This window comes from Pundamilia nyererei, unplaced genomic scaffold (genome assembly GCF_000239375.1).
Source record: "Pundamilia nyererei isolate P.nyererei 1_Seehausen unplaced genomic scaffold, PunNye1.0 scaffold00315, whole genome shotgun sequence".
NCBI classification, from domain to species: Eukaryota; Metazoa; Chordata; class Actinopteri; order Cichliformes; family Cichlidae; genus Pundamilia; species Pundamilia nyererei.
The window spans coordinates 133,479-156,630 of NW_005187716.1; the positions used below are offsets into that span (position 1 = coordinate 133,479).

The 23,152-nt window shown below is 46.4% G+C and overlaps 2 protein-coding genes across 3 annotated transcripts; both read left to right on the top strand.

Annotated features, from left to right (window-relative positions):
- The first annotated feature begins 55 nt into the window (after nt 1–55).
- On the top strand, nt 56–1,759 carry shbg (sex hormone-binding globulin). The gene is made up of 5 exons (XM_005751526.1): nt 56–222; nt 363–519; nt 768–904; nt 1,032–1,233; nt 1,358–1,759. Exons 1-5 carry the CDS (start codon nt 61–63, stop codon nt 1,492–1,494), a joined length of 795 nt encoding a protein of 264 aa, XP_005751583.1. The 5' UTR covers nt 56–60; the 3' UTR covers nt 1,495–1,759.
- Nucleotides 1,760–3,265: 1,506 nt separating this feature from the next.
- On the top strand, nt 3,266–21,675 carry neurl4 (neuralized E3 ubiquitin protein ligase 4). 2 transcript variants are annotated; one of them, XM_005751528.1, is made up of 29 exons: nt 3,266–3,480; nt 8,556–9,057; nt 9,147–9,212; nt 9,297–9,766; nt 9,928–10,039; nt 10,120–10,208; nt 10,295–10,367; nt 10,794–11,067; nt 12,698–12,879; nt 12,961–13,046; nt 13,130–13,292; nt 13,383–13,593; nt 14,140–14,216; nt 14,310–14,388; nt 14,655–14,824; nt 15,024–15,152; nt 15,319–15,464; nt 15,598–15,816; nt 16,586–16,684; nt 16,764–16,916; nt 16,994–17,161; nt 17,258–17,416; nt 17,565–17,744; nt 18,396–18,489; nt 18,589–18,696; nt 18,772–18,916; nt 19,050–19,162; nt 19,279–19,438; nt 19,522–21,675. In XM_005751528.1, exons 1-29 carry the CDS (start codon nt 3,316–3,318, stop codon nt 19,724–19,726), a joined length of 4,797 nt encoding a protein of 1,598 aa, XP_005751585.1. In that variant the 5' UTR covers nt 3,266–3,315; the 3' UTR covers nt 19,727–21,675. The 2 variants fall into 2 exon arrangements, with proteins under 2 accessions (XP_005751585.1, XP_013770968.1); XM_013915514.1 differs by having other exon boundaries at nt 13,386–13,593.
- Nucleotides 21,676–23,152: the final 1,477 nt, after the last annotated feature.

Below are 23,152 nucleotides of genomic sequence, written 5' to 3' on the forward strand. Positions count from 1 at the left end.
TAACAGCTCATCTTAAAACTGGCTAACTGTACCGTTTGTTGTTCTCTTGATGCCACCAAGATGGAAGTGAGCAACCAGGGCAAATTCGTAAATCTGGAGGTGGATGGCACTGGCGGGCTGGTGGTGGGCATACATTCCAAGCAGATGGAGGAAGTCATTTACGGTAAACTTCGACTGGCCCTTGGCGGGATTCTGATCAGCAACGAAAAGATGATTGTTCAGGTACTGTGTGTATTTTGCACCATTTGTTTTAAACTGCACTTCAGCTGCAAATAGACCAGATGCTGTTTTCCTTTCCTTGCACAAGACCTCTGGAAAATAGCTTCTTGAACATGTTTGAACCGTCCCTCCTCTTCCTTTAGTTCAATCCCAAAATGGATGGCTGTGTGCGGAAAGGCAACTGGCTGAACCTCACCTCCCCATGGGTGGCAGAGGCAGACGAGCTACAGCCTTGCTATGAAAACATCCAACCTGGCAGCTACTTCCCTGGCACAGGATTTGCCATTTTCAACACCTCAGGTGGGAACACTCTGCTAAATTATCCCAGATACGAGCAAGTGTTTACACTCCTTTATTCAATAACAAGCTTTCCAGCTGGCCCGGATATTGCATTTATGCATGATATGGCATCTCGGGTAGCAATATTTCTCCTACTTCTAAGTAGGTATTTCTGATCAGATTCAGCACGTTAATTTGTATTTATCGGAAGTGGTTTTAACTGCCTCAACGCATCAGCAAATTTACTTTTTTTCTTCTTTTTTCCCCAGATTTCCAGATCGATGGAGATCACGAGGTCCATATTGAGCTGTGGGGGGATTTCAGCCAGATGGACGGGACCCTTTTGAGCATCAAAGCTGATGGGGAGGAGCTCATGTTCTCTGTGGTAGCTGATAATAACACTAAGGTATCCACATAAGTCAGATGTATTTGCCCTCAAAGCGGGATTAATAACTTAGCAATGATGTTTGTTTCATGCAAATAACACACACAGATCAGTGTATGTCACAGTTCTGTTTCCATTTGGCATTCAGAACTTCACATTCACCTCTAGAGAAGAGGTGTTCACCATGAAAAACACTTTCAAGAGGCTCCAAATTAAGTTTCTGAAGGATTCGCTGAGGGTGGTTAAACATGAGGAAGAATCATCGGCTGATTTTTCAGTCAGTGCAGGGAGCAACACCGGTTATTTATCAGCTTGGAGAGATGGTCATCTTGCCATCGGAGGCCTTTTGGGTGAGACTGCAGCTTTAAAGTATTTCAGTCGAATCCTGTATTACTGTGCAGCAACACAAAAAAAGGATCTGCTCTGTGTAACTCGTGAAGACGATTGTTTTCTTCATCTATTTTGTCTTTTCAGGTGAGAATGACGACGATGTCGGCTCCCAGTTCTTGACAGGCTGTCTGGAGAAGATCCAGGTCCAAGGGAAGGATTTGGATCTGGATTTGGCACGCGTGAAACACGTGTCCGTTTCCTCTCACAGCTGCCCCGCTTAAACCACAAAAGCATGCTTACACTTTAGGGTATGCTGAGTAGACATGGTGTTTGCAGTGATGAGCACTAAAGTGTTTTAAGTCAGAATTTTATACTTGTACCAGCGAATCTCTAAAGTCTAAATAATTTAGTGCTAAATATTAATATTTTACGAGATGTCTCTTCCACTTTCCCACTTTTAACACAACATACAGATAAATCTGATAAATGTGAGCAGTTTTGTGACCCTGGTACGTGCAACAGCAAGTTTTTGAATAAAATATGACTTTCCCTAAAATGGTTTCTGATACATATTCATTTTTCTGGTATATTTTAAGGCACAATAGAGGAGTAAGATGTGTAACAAATAAAACTGTTATGTTATTTTGTTATGAACACCTTTATTCTTCAGCAGAGTCGGAACTCTCTTAGGCAGTTTTTTTTTTTTTTTGTAATTTCTTTAAGGGGGCGATCGTGGCTCAAGGGAGTTCGCCTTGTAATCGGAAGGTTGCCGGGTCGAGCCCCAGCTCCAACAGTCTCGGTCGTTGTGTCCTTGGGCAAGACACTTCACCCGTTGCCTACCGGTGGTGGTCAGAGGGCCCGGTGGCGCCAGTGTCCGGCAGCCTCGCCTCTGTCAGTGCGCCCCAGGGTGGCTGTGGCTACAATGTAGCTTGCAGCGTGAATGGGTGGATGACTGCATGTGTAAAGCGCTTTGGGGTCCTTAGGGACTAGTAAAGCGCTATACATACCATTTACCATTTAAGAAGTCTCCAGGAATAGTTGTCCAGGCTTCCTGAAGGACATTTAAGGCTGCCTTTTGTCCTGTTCTATGTTAACATGATGGTCACCCACATTGATCATTTATCCAATCCTCTACTCTCGGCTGATTATCTATCAGCTCAAATACAGTCATTTATAACCCGGTTAGACCTCTTAGATCTTTTGCCACGAGGCTACCATCACTGAGTGTAGTCGATTTCCTTTAAAGCCAAATTTGAATTCTAATTTTCTTCAACTTACGTTCAGCCAGTCTTTTCACGCATGCCTCACAAGAACCCACTCGCTCTCGCCGAGTGACTGATCTTAGACATGAAAATTGCTCCCTCTAGTGGTTAATTAAACATAATGTTAAATTCATCAGAGACTTGTGTATGACGTCATCTATCCCATAAAATTAGATACACGGAAAAAGTCCAAATATTACTTATCAACTTTAAATTATGAAAGCAGAAAAGAAGAAAGATTAGAGCAAATATGAATGAAACGCTCAAGATCAGTTTCAGATAAAATGATGTCTGCTCGCTCGTTTCTGTATTCACTTATCGCTGCAAGAAGTCATCAAAATGTTATGTGCAGCTTTGAAATGAACTGGAAGATGTGAGAGGTCGGAGAACACAGACAGATAAATAGATTTAGTTTCATTCAGAACATTATATACATTTGTTTCCCAGGACAGCATTAAAGTAGCAATAAATAGAATAAAAATATAATAACACCTATTAATATTTAACTAGAAAATCATATAATAATAAAAAAAAACCATACATAAAGCGATAAAATGCGAACTGATAACGAACGTGACTCTAAATGTAGATAAAGTAGAAAGTTTTTAGCCCTCGAGCCAATAAAGGAGAAATAATCAAAAACAAGTGTACGACGAGGCTACGTTGAATGTAAAAACGTTAGCTTCTGAACCAAAGCGTTTATATAGACTTTAAAATGACGCCACGCTTTCAGTCATTAAAGCCTGAGGTGCGGTTGCTAAGGATTCCACACATCTGCCGGCTGCCATAATGTTACTGTCGCAAAGCCTCGCTGTCGTGAATACTGGCCGCCCACTGAAGATGGCGGCGGAGCTGCATCCGCGGAGCGGAAAGCTGATCGGCCTGTCCAACTCGAACCGAACCGCCCGTCGCAACCAGCCAGTCCAGGAGTTCAATCACGGCCTGGTGCTTAGCAAGGAGCCGCTGAGGGACCGGGATGTCTTCACCGTCCGCATTGACAAGAAGGTAAACAAACTGCAGGCCCGCTGGCTCCTCTGAGCGTGTGTGAGGGCAGCGGGACGGGAGTGGAGCTGCAGGGACGAGCCGGGGGTCTGTGGCTGTCCGCGGTCTAAAGCTATTGCTGCTGCTAAGGCGGCACACACAGGGCTTGACAGTAGCCGCAGTATTTACCGCTCCTCAGGCTTTAATTAGATACACCTACAGAGACTGGGGAGGACCGCAGGGAGCTGATAAACAGCCCGCTGTTGGCTGGATGTGATAAACGAGTCTCTTAGCTAACGATAGCCCGCCCGTGTTGCCTTGGTGCCGTCAGATAGCCGTGCTAATGAGCCGCTAGCAGGCTGGCCGGGGCTAGCCTTTCTGGAAGGTGCTACGAGGGCTTTGTCTGGCGCTGACAGGGACCCGATATCGTTTTATCGCGTGAAAGGATCCCACCTAAGCCGGTAAGTGCGGTTCTTTTAGGGCTTGTTTTGAAGGATCGGTCGCCTGTCAGGCTGTCTGTCCGATGGCTAATAACACTGCAGTGTTCATATCGTAGTGACTCAGAGGCCATGTGTGAACAGTACACAGTGACTACACCGAGGCTGTTACCACTGTCATTAATATTAACCAGAGCCTGTGTGCTGAAAGCCTCAGCTCTGCAGCCTCCGCTCACCTCTGTGCGTATGCAAAGCGTCTGCAGACCGCTAGAACTGCTGCTCCAAAAGTGGCTGACTACTTCATGCTGTTACTCATTAATTACATGCACTCTTTCGGCTGACTTCACAACCATTTAAACACAAAATCACGGATATCACGTGTCTAACTTTACTAGACCTGCTGCTGTTAACTGTTTGCATCATCAAGTTAAGTACAGGTGATCTTTTTCCTTTCTTTTTCCTTCATTTCCAGTCAAAGTCCTGCCTCTCCTCAATCACAAGTGCAAAGACAGCTTACAGCTACAGTTCACATCCACTGATGAAGCTTAAACCAGTTTTCAATTGTGACTTTTTGCAGGTAGAGGTGGCCCAATGTTCTCTTTCCTTGAATTAGCATTTGAATTGCATTTGAATTGCATTAAGAGTGCCTGTGCACAGTGTTTACATTTCAGTTGTGGAAAACCTTCTCCGTTGTAATGGCTTCTGTCTCTGCAGTTGGCCTCCCAGCGACGCTTGCCAACAACATGGCAGCATTGGAGTCAGTGCCAAAGCCAACTGCCCCCCCACACACACGAAATGACAGTGTGTCCAGCCGTCTAAAAGCATAGTGTGTGTGCACGTAAAGCATCTGGTTTAATAGCACCTGCTGCATGCTAGATAATTATGCATCCCTGGTGGAGCTCTCAGCCTGATAAAGGCTCTCATAAAAAGGCTCACGCCCTGTCTTTGCATGCATTGCCAGTCTGAAAATCAATAGTTTGACATCACGGAGCACCCGCTGGTATGACTCTTGAGTGCTAACGTCCAGGGTGGGGGGACGTAAACACATGAGGGGGAATGAAGTGATTTATTGGAACAGGACTCTGCAGGTGTTTTAGCATTTAAGGAACTGATATGATAGGATTCAGTGGAAGATTCAACTTGTGATATGGAATACTATGTCATGCATTTTGTATACTGGGAGTTACTTAAAGCTAAAATGATTAGCTGTGTTTTGTCTCGTGTGACAATATCAAGTTTTGAATTGTGCTTAATGGGATGAGTAGATCAATATAATTGGCACATTGATACTAATATCTACTTTGAAATGCCACTTTTCGTTTCTTGCTGTTACTGTTTAATTACGAGCTAACGCTAAAGTCATAGGTTTTCAAGTCTAACGTGTTTTTAAAAGCACACAAATTCAGTAAATTGTGCCACTTTGTGTTCCTCAGTCATGCCGATCTGGCTGGAAAATTTTTATTTGCTCCCAAATAGGAGTTTGTTGTTGTGAGAATTCGCGCCGCAAAAGCTGAGCAGCTGCATTTCCTCTCTCTAGCGGTGCTCCTCATAGGTGGTGCTTTTGAAATTGACAGGCTATGAACTTCTCTGTTTCCCTATAAAAGATGCTCTGTTGTCCCGCTTAGTGGGTATATTTGTAGCCTAGAATTATTAGTCTTGTCGAGTCGAGTGAATGACCGGGAGGCAGACGCCCACAGGCTGCTGTTACGTAAGCGAGAGCGCGAGGGAAGGAGATGTCTGTCTCCTCCACACACACAGACCCGGTCAGCCTGAGCTACTCCCAGATTTGTTAACCCAGATACCCTGACTGCAGTAGCACACTGCCTTAGATAGCACCTGCCACGGAGCTGAGGAAGAGGTGGGCAGGAGGAGGCTTACTGTAGTGTAAAAAGAACAAAAAAAAAAAGAAGGTATTGATCCCGGGGAAAGTGTCTTTGGCACAGAAGTCAGCTGCAGAAAAACATCCCAGGAGCTGGAAGGGTTTCAGTGATATGGTCATGGTTCTCTCTTACACTGGAGTCCTAATGGGGGTGGGGGTGGGTTATGACTGAGCATAAAACTGAGGCTTTTATCCACCGCTGAGGTTTTTGTCAGATACCTTTCTCCTTGAGCAGCAGGTGGAGTGCAGCCAGCCAGGAGTCGACTCCTCTTCAAGACGACGGGGGTTCGCATCTCCTGCGCTCAAGTGTTTTTAATCAAGACTTAAACATCAACGCCAGCTGCTGTTTACATTTCCCTTTTTCTGCTGCAGTCTCTCGTCCACGTTGTGGAGGTTAAACAAAAACGAATAATAGAATTCATCTCGGCAGATCAATAAAGTATCTCGTTGTCGTCAGCTTATGGTGAGCTTCGTGTTACCGGGAAGAAACAGATGCCTCGGGCTGCCTGTTAGGCGATATGAGGCCAATGTCGTGCAAAGGCACGAGGAATTTTTGCTGTGAAACGGGGACCAACTGCGCCATGAGTTTAGGGGATGGTGAGATCGCTGAGCTGAAGCTCAGGTGTTTGTTTTCTTCGAACGGGTTTAATCATTACACCTGGACCACAGAGCCGTCTGTGCTCTCTGCGGCTCCACTTCTTTTTATTATTTCAGTCATAAAACGGAGGAAAGCATTAGCTATGACCTCATAGTGAGAAGATCCTGAGCTTGTACCTGATTCAACTCTGTTCATTTACTTGTGGAGTTTGCATAATCTGCCTTCAAAAGCTTGTAAAAAAAAATTTCCTGCCCCTGTGCCATATTTATATTATAAATCCCAAAAAACTGCCAGCAAGTTGGTGTACAAGTATGCACTTAATGGGTAATAAAAAGACAAAAACATATAAACAAAACCCCTCACCCCTAACACAGCAGATAGTTGCCCCTCCCCGATCCAGAGGTTTCTTCCTGTCAAAAGGGAATTTTTCCTTCCTACAGTCGCCAAGTGTCTGATCATACGGGGTCATCTGATTGTTGACATTTCTCTAGATTATTGTAGGTAGGGCTGTGTGATATGACCAAAATCTCATATAACATGAGATATAAGAATTCTATCGTCCGATAACGATATAAATCACACAAATGTAACATTTTCTGTAAATTCTGTGAATCTCCGGCAGCACTACTTGCGGGAAGTGTTTCCAGCTGCTCATGTAGCTGGAGTCGAGTGTTTTAACTGATGCATGAAACTATACATTTTTAGACATAAGTTGTAACGGCCGCCGTTTTCTTTGTGAGTATTTATTACACGGCGTGCTGCGGGGAAAAGCCTGTTCTAACGTTTGAGTCTAAGGCTTATTTTTTAGCACCTGGCGGCTCTTTTTTGCTTCTCATCCGTAAATAATCTGCTCTTTCACGTGATTAAGTTTATTTTGAAAAGTCTCAACAGGATCTTGAGCTTTATTGTGAAAGGTTTATGTGGAACATAAACAAGCAGACACGCGATGGTTTTAGCGTAGTTGTTGCTAACCACAACGGATAAAAACAGGCGCTTGTCCGTCCATAGTGTGGTTATATTAAATATAAGAGAAAGAGAGAACTTTCAGAAATTAATATAGCCACTACAGTGACCATCAAAACGATGAAAAAATATTTCCGTAAACAGTTTATTTTGCGACACCACGAAACAAACGATAGCGTAAAATGAAACATAGACGTTTTTATATCGTCATCCGATATATATCGTTATATCGAACAGCCCTAATTGTAGGGTCCATAAAGCACCTTGGGGCGACTGCTGTTGTTATTGAATATAGAATTGAATTGAATTCTTTACATACTAGCAATATTTCGTTACCTAAATAATCTTCCGATTGCTGTCAGTGCTGCTGTATCATAGCAGCCCTAATCTGCACACACACTGCAACATGCATCATTTCAACTGTGCTTTTTGTCATCAAGCTAATGGGACATCAGACAGATGACAAATTGGACAATATGTAGGGACAAAGCTGATTACGTCCTTCTGATGTCGTGGTCAGTTGCAAGTTGTTATTTAATTTTTTTCCCTCTTCTGTTTGATCTAAATATAGAGCAGGATGTGTGAAACTCACCCTTCAGTATCAAAATGTATTTAACTCCCATCTTGGCAGTAAGACACCGGTATCATAACAGTGATCTAATGCAGCACCGGTGGTTCAGTGAGTTTTCTTCCAAGTTCATGTTCGTGCTGTTAAACATGACAGTGCAGCGACAGAGTTACTGTCAACTAATCTCTGACAAATTTTCATATTCTTCTACGCTCGCACTGTCCCGCTTTATTCTCAAAGGAGCGCTCCCCGAGCTGTGCTCGTCACCGGCAGATCGACTAAAAATAACAGCGGCGGATCATACACGACACGCCCTTTGTTTTCCATAGATATCTACTTGCAGTTTTTAGCACAGAGCTTCACTTTTTTAAGAGTAACTCCCACGGCACAACACAGCTCCACTCGGAGTCAGAGAAAAAATAATAATAATACATTTTTACTACTTCTGTGCTTTTTCTCAATATTTGCTGTCGACTTCACAAAGCTACATGGCTCTGACGTTATTTTTGAGCGTTTTTAAATGTTTTGCTAAATGTGGGACAAAGACTCGGTCTATGGTAAGGTGTAAAATCCATACTTTGTTGTCTTTTGCTTTTTTAAAAATGGATCTTTAATTAGGAGAAAGGTTAAAGGTCACACTGTGTCTCCTTTCAGGTGAACTCGTGGAGCGGTTCCATCGAAATCGGCGTGACGGCCCTGGACCCCGCCGCTCTGGACTTCCCCAGCAGCGCCACGGGCCTTAAGGGCGGCTCCTGGATCGTGTCGGGCTGCTCGGTGCTACGCGACGGCCGCTCCGTCCTGGAGGAGTATGGCCGCGACCTGGACCAGCTAGCTGAGGGCGACCGCGTGGGCATTCAGCGCAGCTCCCGCGGAGAGCTCCACCTCTGGGTTAACGGGCAGGACTGCGGCGCGGCCGCAAGCGGCCTGCCACCCAAGCTGTGGGCGGTGGTGGACCTGTACGGGAAGTGCACGCAAGTGACAGTTGTGAGCTGCGAGCCGCCACCGCCCTCTGCGGAAAGAGAGAGCGAGACATTAGAGCGGGAGGAGGAGGATGAGGAGGAGGAAGAGGTGCTAGTGTGTGGGGGTCGGGAGGACGCGGGGATCGCGGCACTGATGAATGTGACAGCAATGAATGGAATGATGAATGGAGATGAAGGTAAGAAGCCTTTGCTCTTTATCGCCACGGTTCTTTTTCCTTCTCTGTCTGTTGGACTGCGCTGATCTGCTGTCTCCTATCTCTGCCAGTGCCTGAGCTTAGATGCAGTCACAATAGACCAGACAAGTTCCTCAACAACCTGGAGCCCGATGCTGGTAAGAACATGCCCCCCAGAACCATCAGCGGACACTTTCCAGCTGGACTGGCGCTCACAGCTGTTCTCTTCCCGTGTCTTTCAGTTCTGACGGAGCACCAGCTCTTTGACGTGTTCAACAACGCAATAGTGTCCTTTTACCGCTCCGAAGATGAGGGCGGAGGGGAGGATGGCGGAGGAGGCGGCGGTGGTGGAGGGGGAGGAGCAGCAGGAGGAGGAAATACAGGAAGCGACTCCTCTTCCAGAAATGACAGAGGGAGCAGCAGCGGAGGAATGAACAGCGACAGCGGGACGGGGACGACAGGAGGAGGAGCGGGAAGTGCCGGGGACAGTGGAAATTCTAACAGCAGCCCTGCTGGTAATGGAGGCGTGGGGCCGGGAGCGCTGACAGGCGCGATGACCACCAACGACGCGCTGCTGTTCCACGAGAAGTGCGGCACGCTGATCAAACTGAGCAACAACAACAAGACGGCGGAGCGGAGGAGACCGCTGGACGAGTTCAACAACGGCGTGGTGATGACCAACCGGCCGCTCCGACACAATGAGATGTTTGAGGTGCGTGCACGTATTTGATACAAAGATTTGCACATTAACCGGAAGTAGCACAAGGACGTGACAGCAGCATTAAGGGTTTATGAAAGTGCAATAAAATCTTTGGTTGACATTAAAATCAATGAATAATTGTGACAGATAATCATAATACTCTCTGCTATCAGATCCGTATCGATAAGCTGGTGGACAAGTGGTCAGGCTCAATAGAGATAGGTGTGACCACACACAACCCCAACAACCTGGACTATCCTGCAACTATGACCAATCTGCGCTCAGGTAAGGCACGAGTAATGACACGGGGAAGTCTGTTTGTCTGCGGCAAATTACAAGGTGCTGATTGTTTCTGCTTCTTTAAGGTACAATCATGATGAGCGGCTGTGGGATATTAACCAACGGAAAAGGAACCCGCAGGGAATACTGTGAATTCAGCCTCGATGAACTTCAGGTGAAGCACGTGAACACACGCGTAAACATCTCATTTAGTCTTTTTCTGGTAAATCTGACTTTACTTTCTCCGTTATCGACTTTTAGGAGGGAGATCACATAGGGTTGATGCGCAAAGCCAGTGGAGCGCTTCATTTTTACATCAATGGCATCGATCAAGGTGAGACGGATCACAGCCTTTGATGAGGAGACAGAAGTCCGGTCCAGGACTTTGAAGCTGCAGGCGCAATATGGTGGTTATGAATGAGTGAGAGATGTAGCCAGTAACCACAAAGCAGTTCATCTGGTGGTGGAGATTTCTTTTAGATATTTACACCGATCAAGGATAACATTTTGACCGCCTGCCTCGTATTGTGTTAGCCCGTGCCACGATGAAGAGATAATCAGTGTTATTTACTTCACCTGTCAGTAGCCATAATGTTATGCCTGATCGATGTAAATATGTTTTAGCTCCTGTGTTATTCTCGGCTGTTCATCTCTGTATCTGCACATGTATTAAGATGTCTGAAGATGTAATCGTAGAATCCACACTTGGATGAAGTATTGAGTGTAAAGAATTTTACTGTTCTCGCTTTGTTTCTCCCAGGCGTCGCAGCAGCTCAGACCCCCAACGTGGTTTACGGCGTGGTCGACCTCTACGGCATGGCTGTCAAAGTCACGATAGTCCACAACCACAATCACAGCGACCGCCTCAGACGCAACAACGCCATCATGAGAGCGCTGTCCCCCGACGTGGGCCGACCCCGGACAACTCTCTCCGTCACCCCGGACGCAGAGCTGCCCGACCGTCTGCTCTTTCACCCCAACTGTGGCCAGAAGGCCGCCATCATCAGCGATGGCAGGACGGCGCTGCGACCTCAGTGAGTTGTCCTTTCTGCTACTTCATGTTAACCTCGTGATCTGAAAATACTTGTTACGGGTAATGCACACAACTACATCGCGTTCCAAATTATTATGCAAATGATATGTTTCTCTGATTTTCCTACATAGTCGATTCAAATGACAGCATCATTTTCAAGTCATCAAGCATTAGAGTATAATTCAAATGTCTTAACAGGTCACATATTAACATGGGACCCCTTATTTGATAGCAGTTCACAGTTCTTGCACTCATGGAACTTGTGAGTTTTTGGAGAGTTTCTGCTTGAATGTCTTTGCAGGATGTCAGAATAGCCTCCCAGAGCTGCTGTTTGGATGTGAACTGCCTCCCACCCTCATAGTTTTTGCTTGAGAATGCACCAAAGGTTCTTAATAGGATTGAGGTTAGGGGAGGATGGGGGCCACACCATGAGTTCCTCTCCTTTTATGCCGATAGCAGCCAATGATGCAGAGGTATTCCTTGCAGCATGAGATGGTGCATTGTCTTGCATGAAGATGATTTTGTTGCGGAAAGCACGGTTCTTCTTTTTCTACCGTGGAAGAAAGTGGTCAGTCAGAAAAGCCACATCCTTTGCAGAGGCCATTTCCACACCTTCAGGGACCCTAAAGGGCCGACCAGCTCTCTCCCCGTGATTCTGGCTCAAAACATGACTCCACCACCTCCTTGCTGATGTCACACCCTTGTTGGGACATGTTGGCTGTCCATCAACCGTCCACCGCTGCATCCATCTGGACCATCCAGGGTTGAATGGCACTCATCTGTGAACAAGACTGTTTGAAAACTAGTCTTCATGTAGTTCTGGGCCCACTGCAGCCGTTTCTGCTGTGAGCATTGGTTAGGGGTGGCCGAATAGAAGGTTTATGCACAACAGCAAGTCTCTGGAGGATCCTACACCTTGATGTTCGCGGGGCTCCAGAGGAACCAGCAGCTTCAAAAATCTGTTCGCTGATTTGTAATGGCCTTTTAGCAGCTGCCCCCCTAGTCTGATGTATTTGTCTGGCAGAAACCTTCCACATTGTCCCTTTATCCACACCAACCCATGTGTGCTCCGACTCAGCCACAAATCTCCTAACATTATGCTGATCACGCTTAAGTTTTCGTGAAGTATCGAAGGTTTTCATTACGTGTCCGAGTCATTCAACTATTTCACGCTTTTCAGCAGCAGAGAGATCCTTTTCTTTCCCATATTGCTTGAAAATGCTGGTCTGCTTAATAATGTGGAACATCCTTCTTTAGTGGTTTTTCCTTTAATTGTTCTCAAACCAACGTGTCCGAGATTGATTTCAGTGATCCAAAGAGCCCTGAGACACAATTCCATACATGAGTTTAATTGACAAACAACTTATTTAATCTTTATGCCACTTAAACACAATTTGCATAATAATTTGGAACGTGGTGTAAATATGTTCTTGCGGCTCAATATTTTTAGTGTTTACTCATCTTCACACTAATCTTTGCTGCAAAAGCTCCTAAAACCTCTGAACAACACGCAGATTACCTGCTTGTCCTCTGCTGTATTTTTCACAAGTACTTGTGAAGAAAGTTGATATAGTACTGCAGTATTTCAATCACAGAACAGTGATGGAGTGTAAACAGTGCCGCTTTTACAGCGCCACTGACGACTTCAATCACGGCGTGGTCCTGAGCAGCCGGCCGCTGCGCTCCAATGAGGTGTTCCAGGTTCGCATAGACAAAATGGTGGACAAGTGGGCGGGTTCCATTGAAATAGGCGTCACAACGCACAACCCCGCCTACCTGCAGCTGCCCTCCACCATGACAAACCTGCGCTCAGGTGAGATGAGATGGAGCAGCTTTTGTAGTTTGGATAACTTGCTGCGCCGGGGTTACTGATCCCACTGGGGATGTTTTCCAGGGACGTGGATGATGACGGGGAACGGTGTTATGCACAACGGAACGACTATACTGGATGAGTATGGACACAACCTGGACCGACTCAAGGTTAGTGGTAATAATGTTTTTTTTTAATTACTATTTTAAACATGACTGTTTGTTTTGTTTTTAATGCATTGTTCTCGTTCCAGGCCGGTGACACAGTCGGTGTGGTGCGTAAAGAAGATGGCAGCCTTCATTTCTTTGTGAACGGCGTGGCTCAGGGCCCGGCAGCTTGGAATGTCCCCCCCAGCGTCTATGCCGTGGTGGATCTCTACGGCCAGGCTGCACAGGCCACCATCATGGACGACATGGGTAAGACAGGAGAGCGCGAGAACTAAGAAATGTCTTTAAAAAGAAAATATTATCATCAGAGTTATTTTTCTCTGCTTCTTTCTCTCTCAGTAGACCTCCCTCCTCTTCCAGAGGACAGCTCCGAGGGACCCACAGCCATGTCCCCTGGGAGTCCTTGCTCAGTAGGCGGAGCCACCACAACCACTGACTTGCGTTTCCACCACCTACATGGCACCAATGCTGTCATCACCAACGGGGGGCGCACCGCCCTGCGTCAGAACTGCCGCAGCGAGTTCAACGATGCTATTGTCATCTCCAACAGGTGAAACACGTGACGTCAAAGTGACCTGTAGTGACTCTTAATCCATCCATGGAAGATTGTGCTTTATATAAAAAAATAAAACTTAATCCTGCAATCTTCCTAACAGCCAGCAGGGGGCAGCACCCGTTTGATTATATAGAAGTTTATATGGAAATCGCTTTGCTCCTCTCTTGATCTTTGACCTCATAACAAAACATTTCTCACTCTCAATCACTAGTTTTCTGTTTTGTTCAACAAAACGTGCACATTTTGTAAATTATCAACCCAGCAAGAGTTAAACAGACAGTAGAGCCATGTTGGTTTAGAGTGGGGCTCCTGTATGAGTGTGCGGCGTCTCTAGGTTTGTCCACCACTTGTCACATCTGGTTTCAAAACACCAAGATGAAACCAGTGATGGCGCTGTCCATCTTCTTATACAGTCTATCCACCTCTTATTCACAGGAGATGGGCGGTGTCACCATGTTTGATTTGCTCATTAGGTGAAGGTGTAAAGCGTTTCTCTGTGGAGCCACTAACATTCCTCTGTCATGTCTTAAACTGCTGCAGGTGCCTTCGGGACGGAGAGCTGTTTGAAATCGTGATCCAGAAGATGGTGGACCGCTGGTCGGGTTCGATAGAAGCCGGTGAGATGTTTGCCATGTGTCCAGCAGCAGATCACTTCACACTAGAGCAGCAAAAAAACAAAAGTGTTCCTCTCCTCGTCTTCCCGTGTTTAGGAGTGACAGCCATCAGACCAGAGGAGCTGGAGTTTCCAAACACCATGACAGACATCGACTATGACACGTGGATGCTCAGGTACTGATGCTGTATGCCAATGTGATGTCATCTTGAAACGAATGTCTGTGCTTTATTAAGAAGGACTCAGTGTATGTGTGCTCAGCATGACCAATGCAGATGTGCACGTTCCCAGTTGTCTCTTTTTAACCTATTAAAACTGGTGTACAGAGAAGATATTTGTTGGAAAGTCAAAATATTTTTCCAGAACTTTTTTTTGTGGAAAAATGTAAAATTTTGGTTTCAACCGAGAACATTTTTTTTTTCCCTTTCTGCTTTCCTCGCAGTGGGACGGCCATCATGCAGGATGGCAACACAATGCGCAACAACTACGGCTGCGATCTGGACTCCCTGACGACGGGCTCGCGGATCGGGATGATGCGCTCAGCCAGCGGAGACCTCCACTATTATATCAACGGTGTCGACCAAGGTGTCGCCTGCTCTGGCCTCCCATCAGGTAGGAAATTGTACGAGTTGGAGGACTTGACTGAAGCAACACATACCACTACTACTACTTCCTCTAAATCAGCCACGCTTTCCCTCTGCACATCCAAACCATACATACTTGCTTCTGCTGCCTTTCATTCTGCCACAGAGTTGAGATGGATTATGGTAAAGGAGTCAGATTAACAGATGTGTGTGTCTGACTCTTTCAGAGGTGTATGCTGTGATCGATCTGTACGGTCAGTGCGTTCAGGTGTCCATCACCAGCTCATCGGGCCCGCTGGACAACAGCCTCTGCACCAGCAACGTCACAGAGAAGAGCTTCCCCATCCACTCACCAGGTAAATGTCAGGATCCTTACTTAGTACCAAAAGCAAAATGAGTAGAAATGACGGGTGGTTCAAGAGTTTTGCACAGCACTGCATATTTCAAAATGGAAGAAAAAGACGAAACTATGGCTTGTTCTCAGAGTCTGATGTGTTTGTTCTTCATTCCGTATGATTGCAGTGACAGGTGTTGCCCACCGGCTCCACAGCAAGCACGGTAAGAACGTGGTGCTGCTCGGCGAGGGCTGCCAGGCCGTCCGAGTCGGAGGTTACGCTCACGGCATCGCGTTCAGCGCAAAGGAGCTCAAAACGGATGAGCTGTTTGAGGTGAGGAAGAGGTCACGGTGACCAGATATTTCAGAGACGGCGGGCCTGATTTGCAACATTTGAAATGCTTAAAAATAGAAAGGAAAGGTTTGAGTTCTGCATTTAATCCTCTCCTGCTCCTCTCTCCCTGCAGGTGAGGATAGATGAGGTGGATGAGCAGTGGTGCGGCTCGCTGCATATCGGCCTGACCACGCTGGCTCCTCTGGAGCTGCCATCCTGCCCGCTGTCAGGGCTCTCCCCCTCCCTCCCGCAGCTCCGCACCAAGGTCACCTGGCTGCTCTGCGGCTCCGAGGTCCGTCGCAACGGCGTGCTGCAGCGGCAGAACTACGGCTGCTCACTGGACCGGCTGATGGTAAGCCACGCACACACACCCCCCCCTCCCCCGCCGGCTCTCTGAGCTGTGCACCGAAGCTCTTCACAGATACCTGTAAGCGGCGCTTCAAGTAACTCATTACATTTTAAGGATTTAGTTGAAGATCAAATTAAAGACCCTTAAACCTGATGACTTAAGAGATTCTCACAACCTCTCAGAGAAGCTTAGAAGAATCTGCTTCTTTGTCTCCTGCACGCTCACATTTTTGTCTTTTTTATTTTGTGTTTTGTTTTTTTTAAAATTGGAGAGCCACTTTTTAAAAATACAAATTTTAAAGGCACCGTCTAAATAGCTGGATCGAGGGCTTCTCACTGTTCACTGATGATTAATATTTAACATTATCTGTCCATCATTTGAAGTTGACCCCAGGGTATAAAAACCTGCAGACTTAAACACGAGCACCCACGCTCTTAATCTTCAAGTTAAAATGCAAATCCTGAATAGTTTGGAGCTGAATACTAATCGGCTTACTCCATCAGTCTTCGGGCTTTTTGATTTAAATATTGATTCATTTTCTTAATGCAGAGAAATGCTGTCATTCCTTTGTGTTGTTTATCTGCTGTGGCTGAATAAAGCTTTAAAACAGAGCGGAAACTAATGTTTTGAGACTTTTTCTAAATGTCTCTTATCTTTGAAAAGCATTGAAGCTAAAAACCAGACGAACAGCATCAGTGTGTCATCGCCGCACGCCGTTCGGAGGTGTTGTGTCGTGACACAGGCGGCGTTAAACCCGGATTTGTGTTTTCAGGTTGGGAACCGCGTCGGGGTGAAGAGGTGCAACGACGACACCATGCACATCTTCATCGACGGAGAAGACATGGGGCCCGCCGCGACAGCCGTAGCCAAGGTAACCACCGCTCACTCTGACTCTCATCAGTGATGTCGGTCTGCGATGCCACTCAGCGCCTCTTTCCCGCTCCTTGCAGAACGTTTATGGAGTTTTGGACCTGTACGGGCGGATAACGGCGGCGTCCATCGTCAGCTCCTCGCTAACGGAGGACGTGGAGAGCGTTAAGGCGCCCTCGCTCTCCTCAGACAGCTGCAGCGAGGGCGAGGAGGACAGCACTCCCGTCAGAGAGGTATGAAGGATATTTAAGAGGTACCCTCCGCCTGTTCGATTTAGAGAGAAAGTCTGACTCTCTGTTGCCATCTTCAGGCCGAGAGCGAACCGTGCGTGCTGGTGCCCACTGTCATGGCGTTCCTGGAGAATCACGGCAAAAACATCCAGCTGTCCAATCAGAACCTGACAGCAGCCAGAGTGTCGAGCTACAACCAGGGCCTGCTGGTCACCGCCCAGCCGCTGGCTCGTCAGCAGCTGTTCCAGGTAAGAGTGAGGCTTAACGTAATCATTCGGATTCTCCGAGCGATCGCTTCGATTTCGGGGGTACCGTCTTAAACCATCGCTGTTTTTGCCCACCAGTTTCACATCGACCGTCTGAACCCGTCATGGACGTCGTCTCTGTCTTTAGGGGTGATTGGTCACTCCCCCGACCGGCTCAACTTCCCCTCCACGGCGTGCTGTCTGAAGCGCTCAGCCTGGCTCCTGCAGCGAGACTCTGTCTTCCACAACTCCCTGAAGGTGTGCACTGAGATCACACAGATCTGTCATCGGGGAGGATATTGATTTATTTTTTTCTGTCTTACACGAGAGAGTCTGTTCGCACTGACCCTCAAATTTGACTTCCTTCACTTTCACTGCTTCACTTGTCTCCCCCTCTTTTTTCCAGATATGTGAGAACTACGGTCCTAACCTGGATACGTGTCCAGAGGGGACGGCGTTGGGTCTGCTGGTGGACGCCAACAGTTGTCTCCACCTTTATGTCAACGGCATGGACCAGGGCGTGGCGGCCCAGGACATCCCTTCTCCCTGTTACCCCTTCATAGACCTCTACGGCCAGTGTGAACAGGTTTGCGCACACATTAGTGCACGTTTTGCATAAAAATCCAGAAATGATTTGTAGAAGAAAACAAAGAGCCGACTAACATTAAAAAGAACATGAAAGTGTAAGCTGAGAGTGGATTTGTTTTATCATGTTTAATGAACTTTAAGTCCAAAAACAGACCAGAGACTTCATTTCTGTCACATTTGAAGATTGCCAAAGTTTAGGGGTACGGAAAGCCAAAAGGGTCATAGCAAACCATCAGGTGGCAGCACAGTTAGCAGTGTCACCTTTCTGTGTGGAGTTTGCATGTTCCCCCCACAGCCCAAAGACATGCAGTGAGGTTAATTAGTGATTCTAAATTGGCTGTAGGTGTGAATGTGAGTGGGACTGGTTGTTGCTGTGTACCTGTCTTAATAGATTTCCATCAGGTGTTACATGTGCTACCTCGTCACAGCACAGTGTTGACCTCACTACAGAACCAGAGCATCTACAAGCTTTTATTAGATACCCACGTGTGATGAGCGATGGCACTGAAACAGACCCTGTGCGTCTTTTAGGTTTGTGCAGCTCTTCCAGCTGCTACCTTTAGACCTTCGTGTAGCTGAAAGCTGTGAATACAGTTAGTGTGTGGACTGTGAGGCAGCATGTTTATCATATGTCATGTGCTGACGGCAGGTTACAATAGTCACCAACAACGTGCCAGCTGTGGGTGGAGAAAGTGGTGAGACCCGCTGTCAGGGCGACATGGAGAAGGCAGACATGGTTGATGGTACGAAGCTGACTTTTTTTTTTTTTCTTTTTTTTTTAAATATTCAAAGTGCTGAGGCCGTCAGATTGATCAGTTTTGCCTCCTTTTCTTTCACAACAGGAATCAAAGAGAGTGTGTGCTGGACGCCGCCTCCAGAGGTCAACCCCAATAAGACCTGCGAGTACCAGGCGCTGTGCTCGCGCTTTAAGGACATGCTCACGTTACCAGGTGGGTGCTTCATCTTTCAGCTTTTCTTCCCGAGACTTCATCTGGATCTAAAACGCAGCGTCTCTGTTTATTAAGATGGATACTTCAGTGAAGATGCAAAGTACAACCTGTGCTACTGTGAGTCCTGCCACAAACTCCGGGGGGACGAGGCGTATTACAAGAGAGGAGAGCCGCCCCGGGACTACGCCCTGCCCTTTGGGTGGTGCCGCTTTGGCCTCAGGTAAGAAGACGGCCTCAAGCTGAGCGGCGATGACATCACTATCCGTTTGACCTGAAACTAGCGAGGGAGTCCACGTTAATCCGTTCAGCTTGCTTTGTGTTTGCGTCAGTAACACACTGTCACATCTGTACAGGATGAAGTCCCACTGTGAGGTTTCCAATGCACTGAAGAAGTGGCACATCGCGTACCACGGCACCAGCGTGGGAGCTCTGCGACACACGCTGGACCACAGCCAGCTGTTGCCGGGTAGAGAAATCACTGGCACGCCTTTTCTGTATTCACACGACGACTCCAGACACACGCGAGTTGTTTAAGGAAACACCTTAAAGCAGCTAAAACATTTTGACGCTTTGTCTCCACAGGGATGTCGTCCATCTTCTCGATGTCTCCGGCGAAGGTGGAAGGGCCGAACGGCTACAGCGAGCCGGAGGAGAACAGCGCCCCCGGCAGGGAGGTGCCCAGGGTGCGACTCTCCCCCACCATGCGCTACTCTGGCTTGGAGATCTTTGCTCCCAAAGTGCAGTAAGTCACATCTGCCTGTTTTATGAGTGCTAACAGGAAGTGAGGTGGCTTTTTGTACTAACAGCGCACTTCTCCTCACGCAGATTTCGGGACCCCCGTTCTCACCGCTGCCACCAGGCTCAGGTGGGATTCCAGGTGTGCGTGCGCCCGGGCTCCTACAAGGTGGGACCCCCGACGCTCGGCCACAGCGAGCCCCTGGACCCTCGCTTCAGCAACTCCGAGATCGAGTGGATCACCAAGGAGCAGGGCGGCACGCTCCTCTACGGACTGCTCGTTCGGATCGAGTGAACGGAGCAATGAAGGAAGAATTTGGGTGGAGGCGGGGTAGCTCCACACGGCACTCCTAGTACTTTTCGAACAGAAGAAAAACTTGACAACCAAATCCAGCCCTGCCTTGAGCGAGAGACTCCTCTGGAATCCAGCTGTTCCTGCTGTGGAGTGTTGACACTTCAGCATCTTTGATTTAGTTTCGTTCCTTTCGCTCTCGGACTCTTTTAGCGGCGCCGCGGCGGTTTCAAAGGACAGACACTGCCTGCACTTTATGTTTCAGACACTCGTGGGCGATTTTTAAACTTCTCATCCACACAAAGCATTCGTTCATCCGCTGTAGGGGTTTTTTTTTTGTCATTTTTATTACACTTTTCTTTTTCTTTCCCGCAGCCTCACAAACGGCTTCTCTTTTTGGCACTTACTTCTAACACTGTGCTGGTCAGTGTTTTACTTTGGGAGGAGCTGCACTCCTGCCAGTCTGCACGTTAACAAACTGTCACCTAAAAACACAAATGTGGGTAACAAAGAAGAAGAAAAAAACGAGGAGAGTGAGGATGTTTTCACACACAGAGAAAAAAGAAGACACACTTGAATCTGGAGGGATTTTAAAACTGGAGTGGGTGGGTTGGGGGGGCTTGTTTACACATGTACCACTGTATGTTGCTGTCCTCTTCATGTCTCCACATTAGCAGTTTGGCTTTTTTGTTTGTTTTTAAATCAGCCCCGTTTGCAGTCTTGCCCAGCATCACTTCTTTATCGAATGGGAAAACAAGTTAGGACCTGGGACCTGCCCCCGCTGCACGTTTGGGATTGTCAAAGTGCAGGTGATGAATGATAACTAACGCTCCAGCCTTACAAGTTAAGGAGATATGAAATATTTTAAGATACTGTAGAATTAAACACAAGTTTATAGTACACTGTTTAATTTAAAGAAATTACAAGCTTATTAGCATCTTTTTGCTTAGATTTTACCTTTCACACCTGTATAATGATTATGAAGCTACAGCGAGCCCCTTTTAAACCTCTCCCACATGGTTCCCTGTGATACCTCACCTCATTTTAAAGGTTTTCAGACAGTATTTTTTGAGTTTAAGGTTTACAAGAGAAAGGGATGAAAATGTGGATGAAGTCGTAGGTTTAACAGCACCTGTAGCAGACAGATGCTCTCCAGGTTCCTCTGGAAATGCATCTCTCACTGTTGCTGTTGTTGTCAGCGATGGCCTGAGAGAAAACGGTAACTTCAGGATGCTTCCTCTAGAGAAGCATCCTGAATCAGTGCCACTGCTCTCTATTCTTTAGTGCTTGTGCGGTTTAAACAGACCAGAGTGAGAGGACGTTAATTACCAAGCTTCAGAGGACGCGGTAGCTTTGGAGAGTCCTACAGGCTGACTGTATCTTCATGTGAAAACGCACATTTCCCCAGATGTTTAGCTTCTTCTTCTAAAGGTCAGCGAAATGGACTCGCACCAAAAAAGGTGTGACCACCCTTTCATCCTTTCAGTTTACACTCGATCCACCCCCGGGAGCAGAGTCCGTGTCCCCGCGACCTACGTCCAGGTGTTTACACGTGAATGTTTCTTCATGATTTACACTCGGTGTCAAACGTTTATGCTCAACATCCACCTTGACTGCATGCGATCAGCTTCCCACTCTTCAGTTCAGTTTCCAACATTTCTTTCATTTAAAGAGCCAAACTCACTTCACGATCGAAGCTCGCTCACCTTCTATAAAAGCAGCTGTGACGGGGAATCTTAAGAGGAAAAGAAAAACACTTCCAATCAAAAATGTGAAAACAATAAAGTTATTAAGTGGGTTTATTTATGGCCCAGTGCTGCTTTGTACAATTTAATTTGTATTTTTTGGGGGGTTATTTCTGTTTTCTGTATGTCGCGTTGTACAGGCTGTTACATAACAGATCATATCTTCCTGATTTATAAAAAATAAAACTGACAGACAGTATGCACACATGGATGGGTAAAGTCTGTTTTTTCCCCTTTGAGCTGAAAAACAAACAGATGCTGAAAAGAAAAGACCAAACCAGCTGGTGCTTTTTGCTTCCTTTTTTTTCACATTTTATTTCCAGTAGGAAAAAAGAAAAGTCTGGTCACTGACACGTTATTGCAGTGTTGCACACTTAATCACACCACCTCCAAAATCCTGGTGACTTGTAACTCTTTAAGGCCGATAGTGGGATTTTTCATAGCTTTTTTATTTTCTGTACAGAAACAGCGGCTGCTTCGCGAGAAGCTCCATCCTGCTATTTAACAACAAGCACACACAATGTGATTTAAAAAAAAAAAAATGCAGACCCAGCAAAGTGGCAGCTGAAAGTCGGAGTGAGGGAGTTTGCTGCTCCACGAACGAAAGATCTGACTGTAGTACTGACGGGGCCTGATCTACTCTGCGGTCCTGCTGGGTTGCATAGTCGGCGTCTTTTGCAAATCCATCCTCAGCGGTTAAGTTGTTTCTGCACCAGCTTCACTTTTAAGTTGGACCCTGAGATTTATTTATTTTTTATTCATTTATTAATTTTTTATCGTCTGCTAACAGAGCTGTTCACTGCCTCTTTAGCTTCATTTACAGGGAATAGTTGCATGAGAACATCTTTCCTTTGAGTGAATTAAAGTGACACAGGTGAGCTAATCTCTGAGGACACAGACTGACAGAGAGCACATTGACGACCAGAGGGTCACTTTTCCAACCAGAGCCTGCAATATCCACCAGCAGCCGAACTTCAAGCGAGCGAGCGAGACTTAAAGTGGACTTTATTCAGCTCGTTTCCACCTGCATCATTTGTTTGCGCCACTTAGAAATAATCCTCATTTCTGGCATCCTGGACCCTGCTAGAGTCTTTCAGTTCATCCTTTCTCTGAAATCACATAGTTTAAAAGATGGATGTAGCTCCTACAACTTCACCCACTCATTTCTGCTGCTGCCGTCCTTTTTCCCATGTGACGAGGAGGACGTCTGACTGAAACCACATGCTCACTGGCTAAAGTCGTTAGCTAATGAGTGTTCATGACAGGGACGCTACATGCATGCTTTATACTGGTCTAAACAAGTTTTTTTTCTCTTATTCTTTTTTTTCTTCCTCTGATTGGTTTTCCTAAGGAGCAAGGGGGTGGGGCTTTGCGCTCACTGACGTCCTACAGGTCCAATAATAGAAAAAAAAAAAAAAAAACACCGCTTAGAAGAGTGAAGTGTGAGCTTTTAGCTCATATGGATTATTTCTAGACTGTAATCTCATAACTTTAAATTAGGGCTGTCAATAGTAATGCAGAATTAATCTGCCGTCACGATTAACACAATTAAAATTTTTAACCCATCTGGAACGGAGAATGACTCAAAATCCCGGAAATGTCTGTCAGCGCATTTCAAAAGTTCTGCACTCCAAATGGGTTAAATGTATGGAAGCCCGTTTCCGCCACTAAAAAAAAAAAAAAA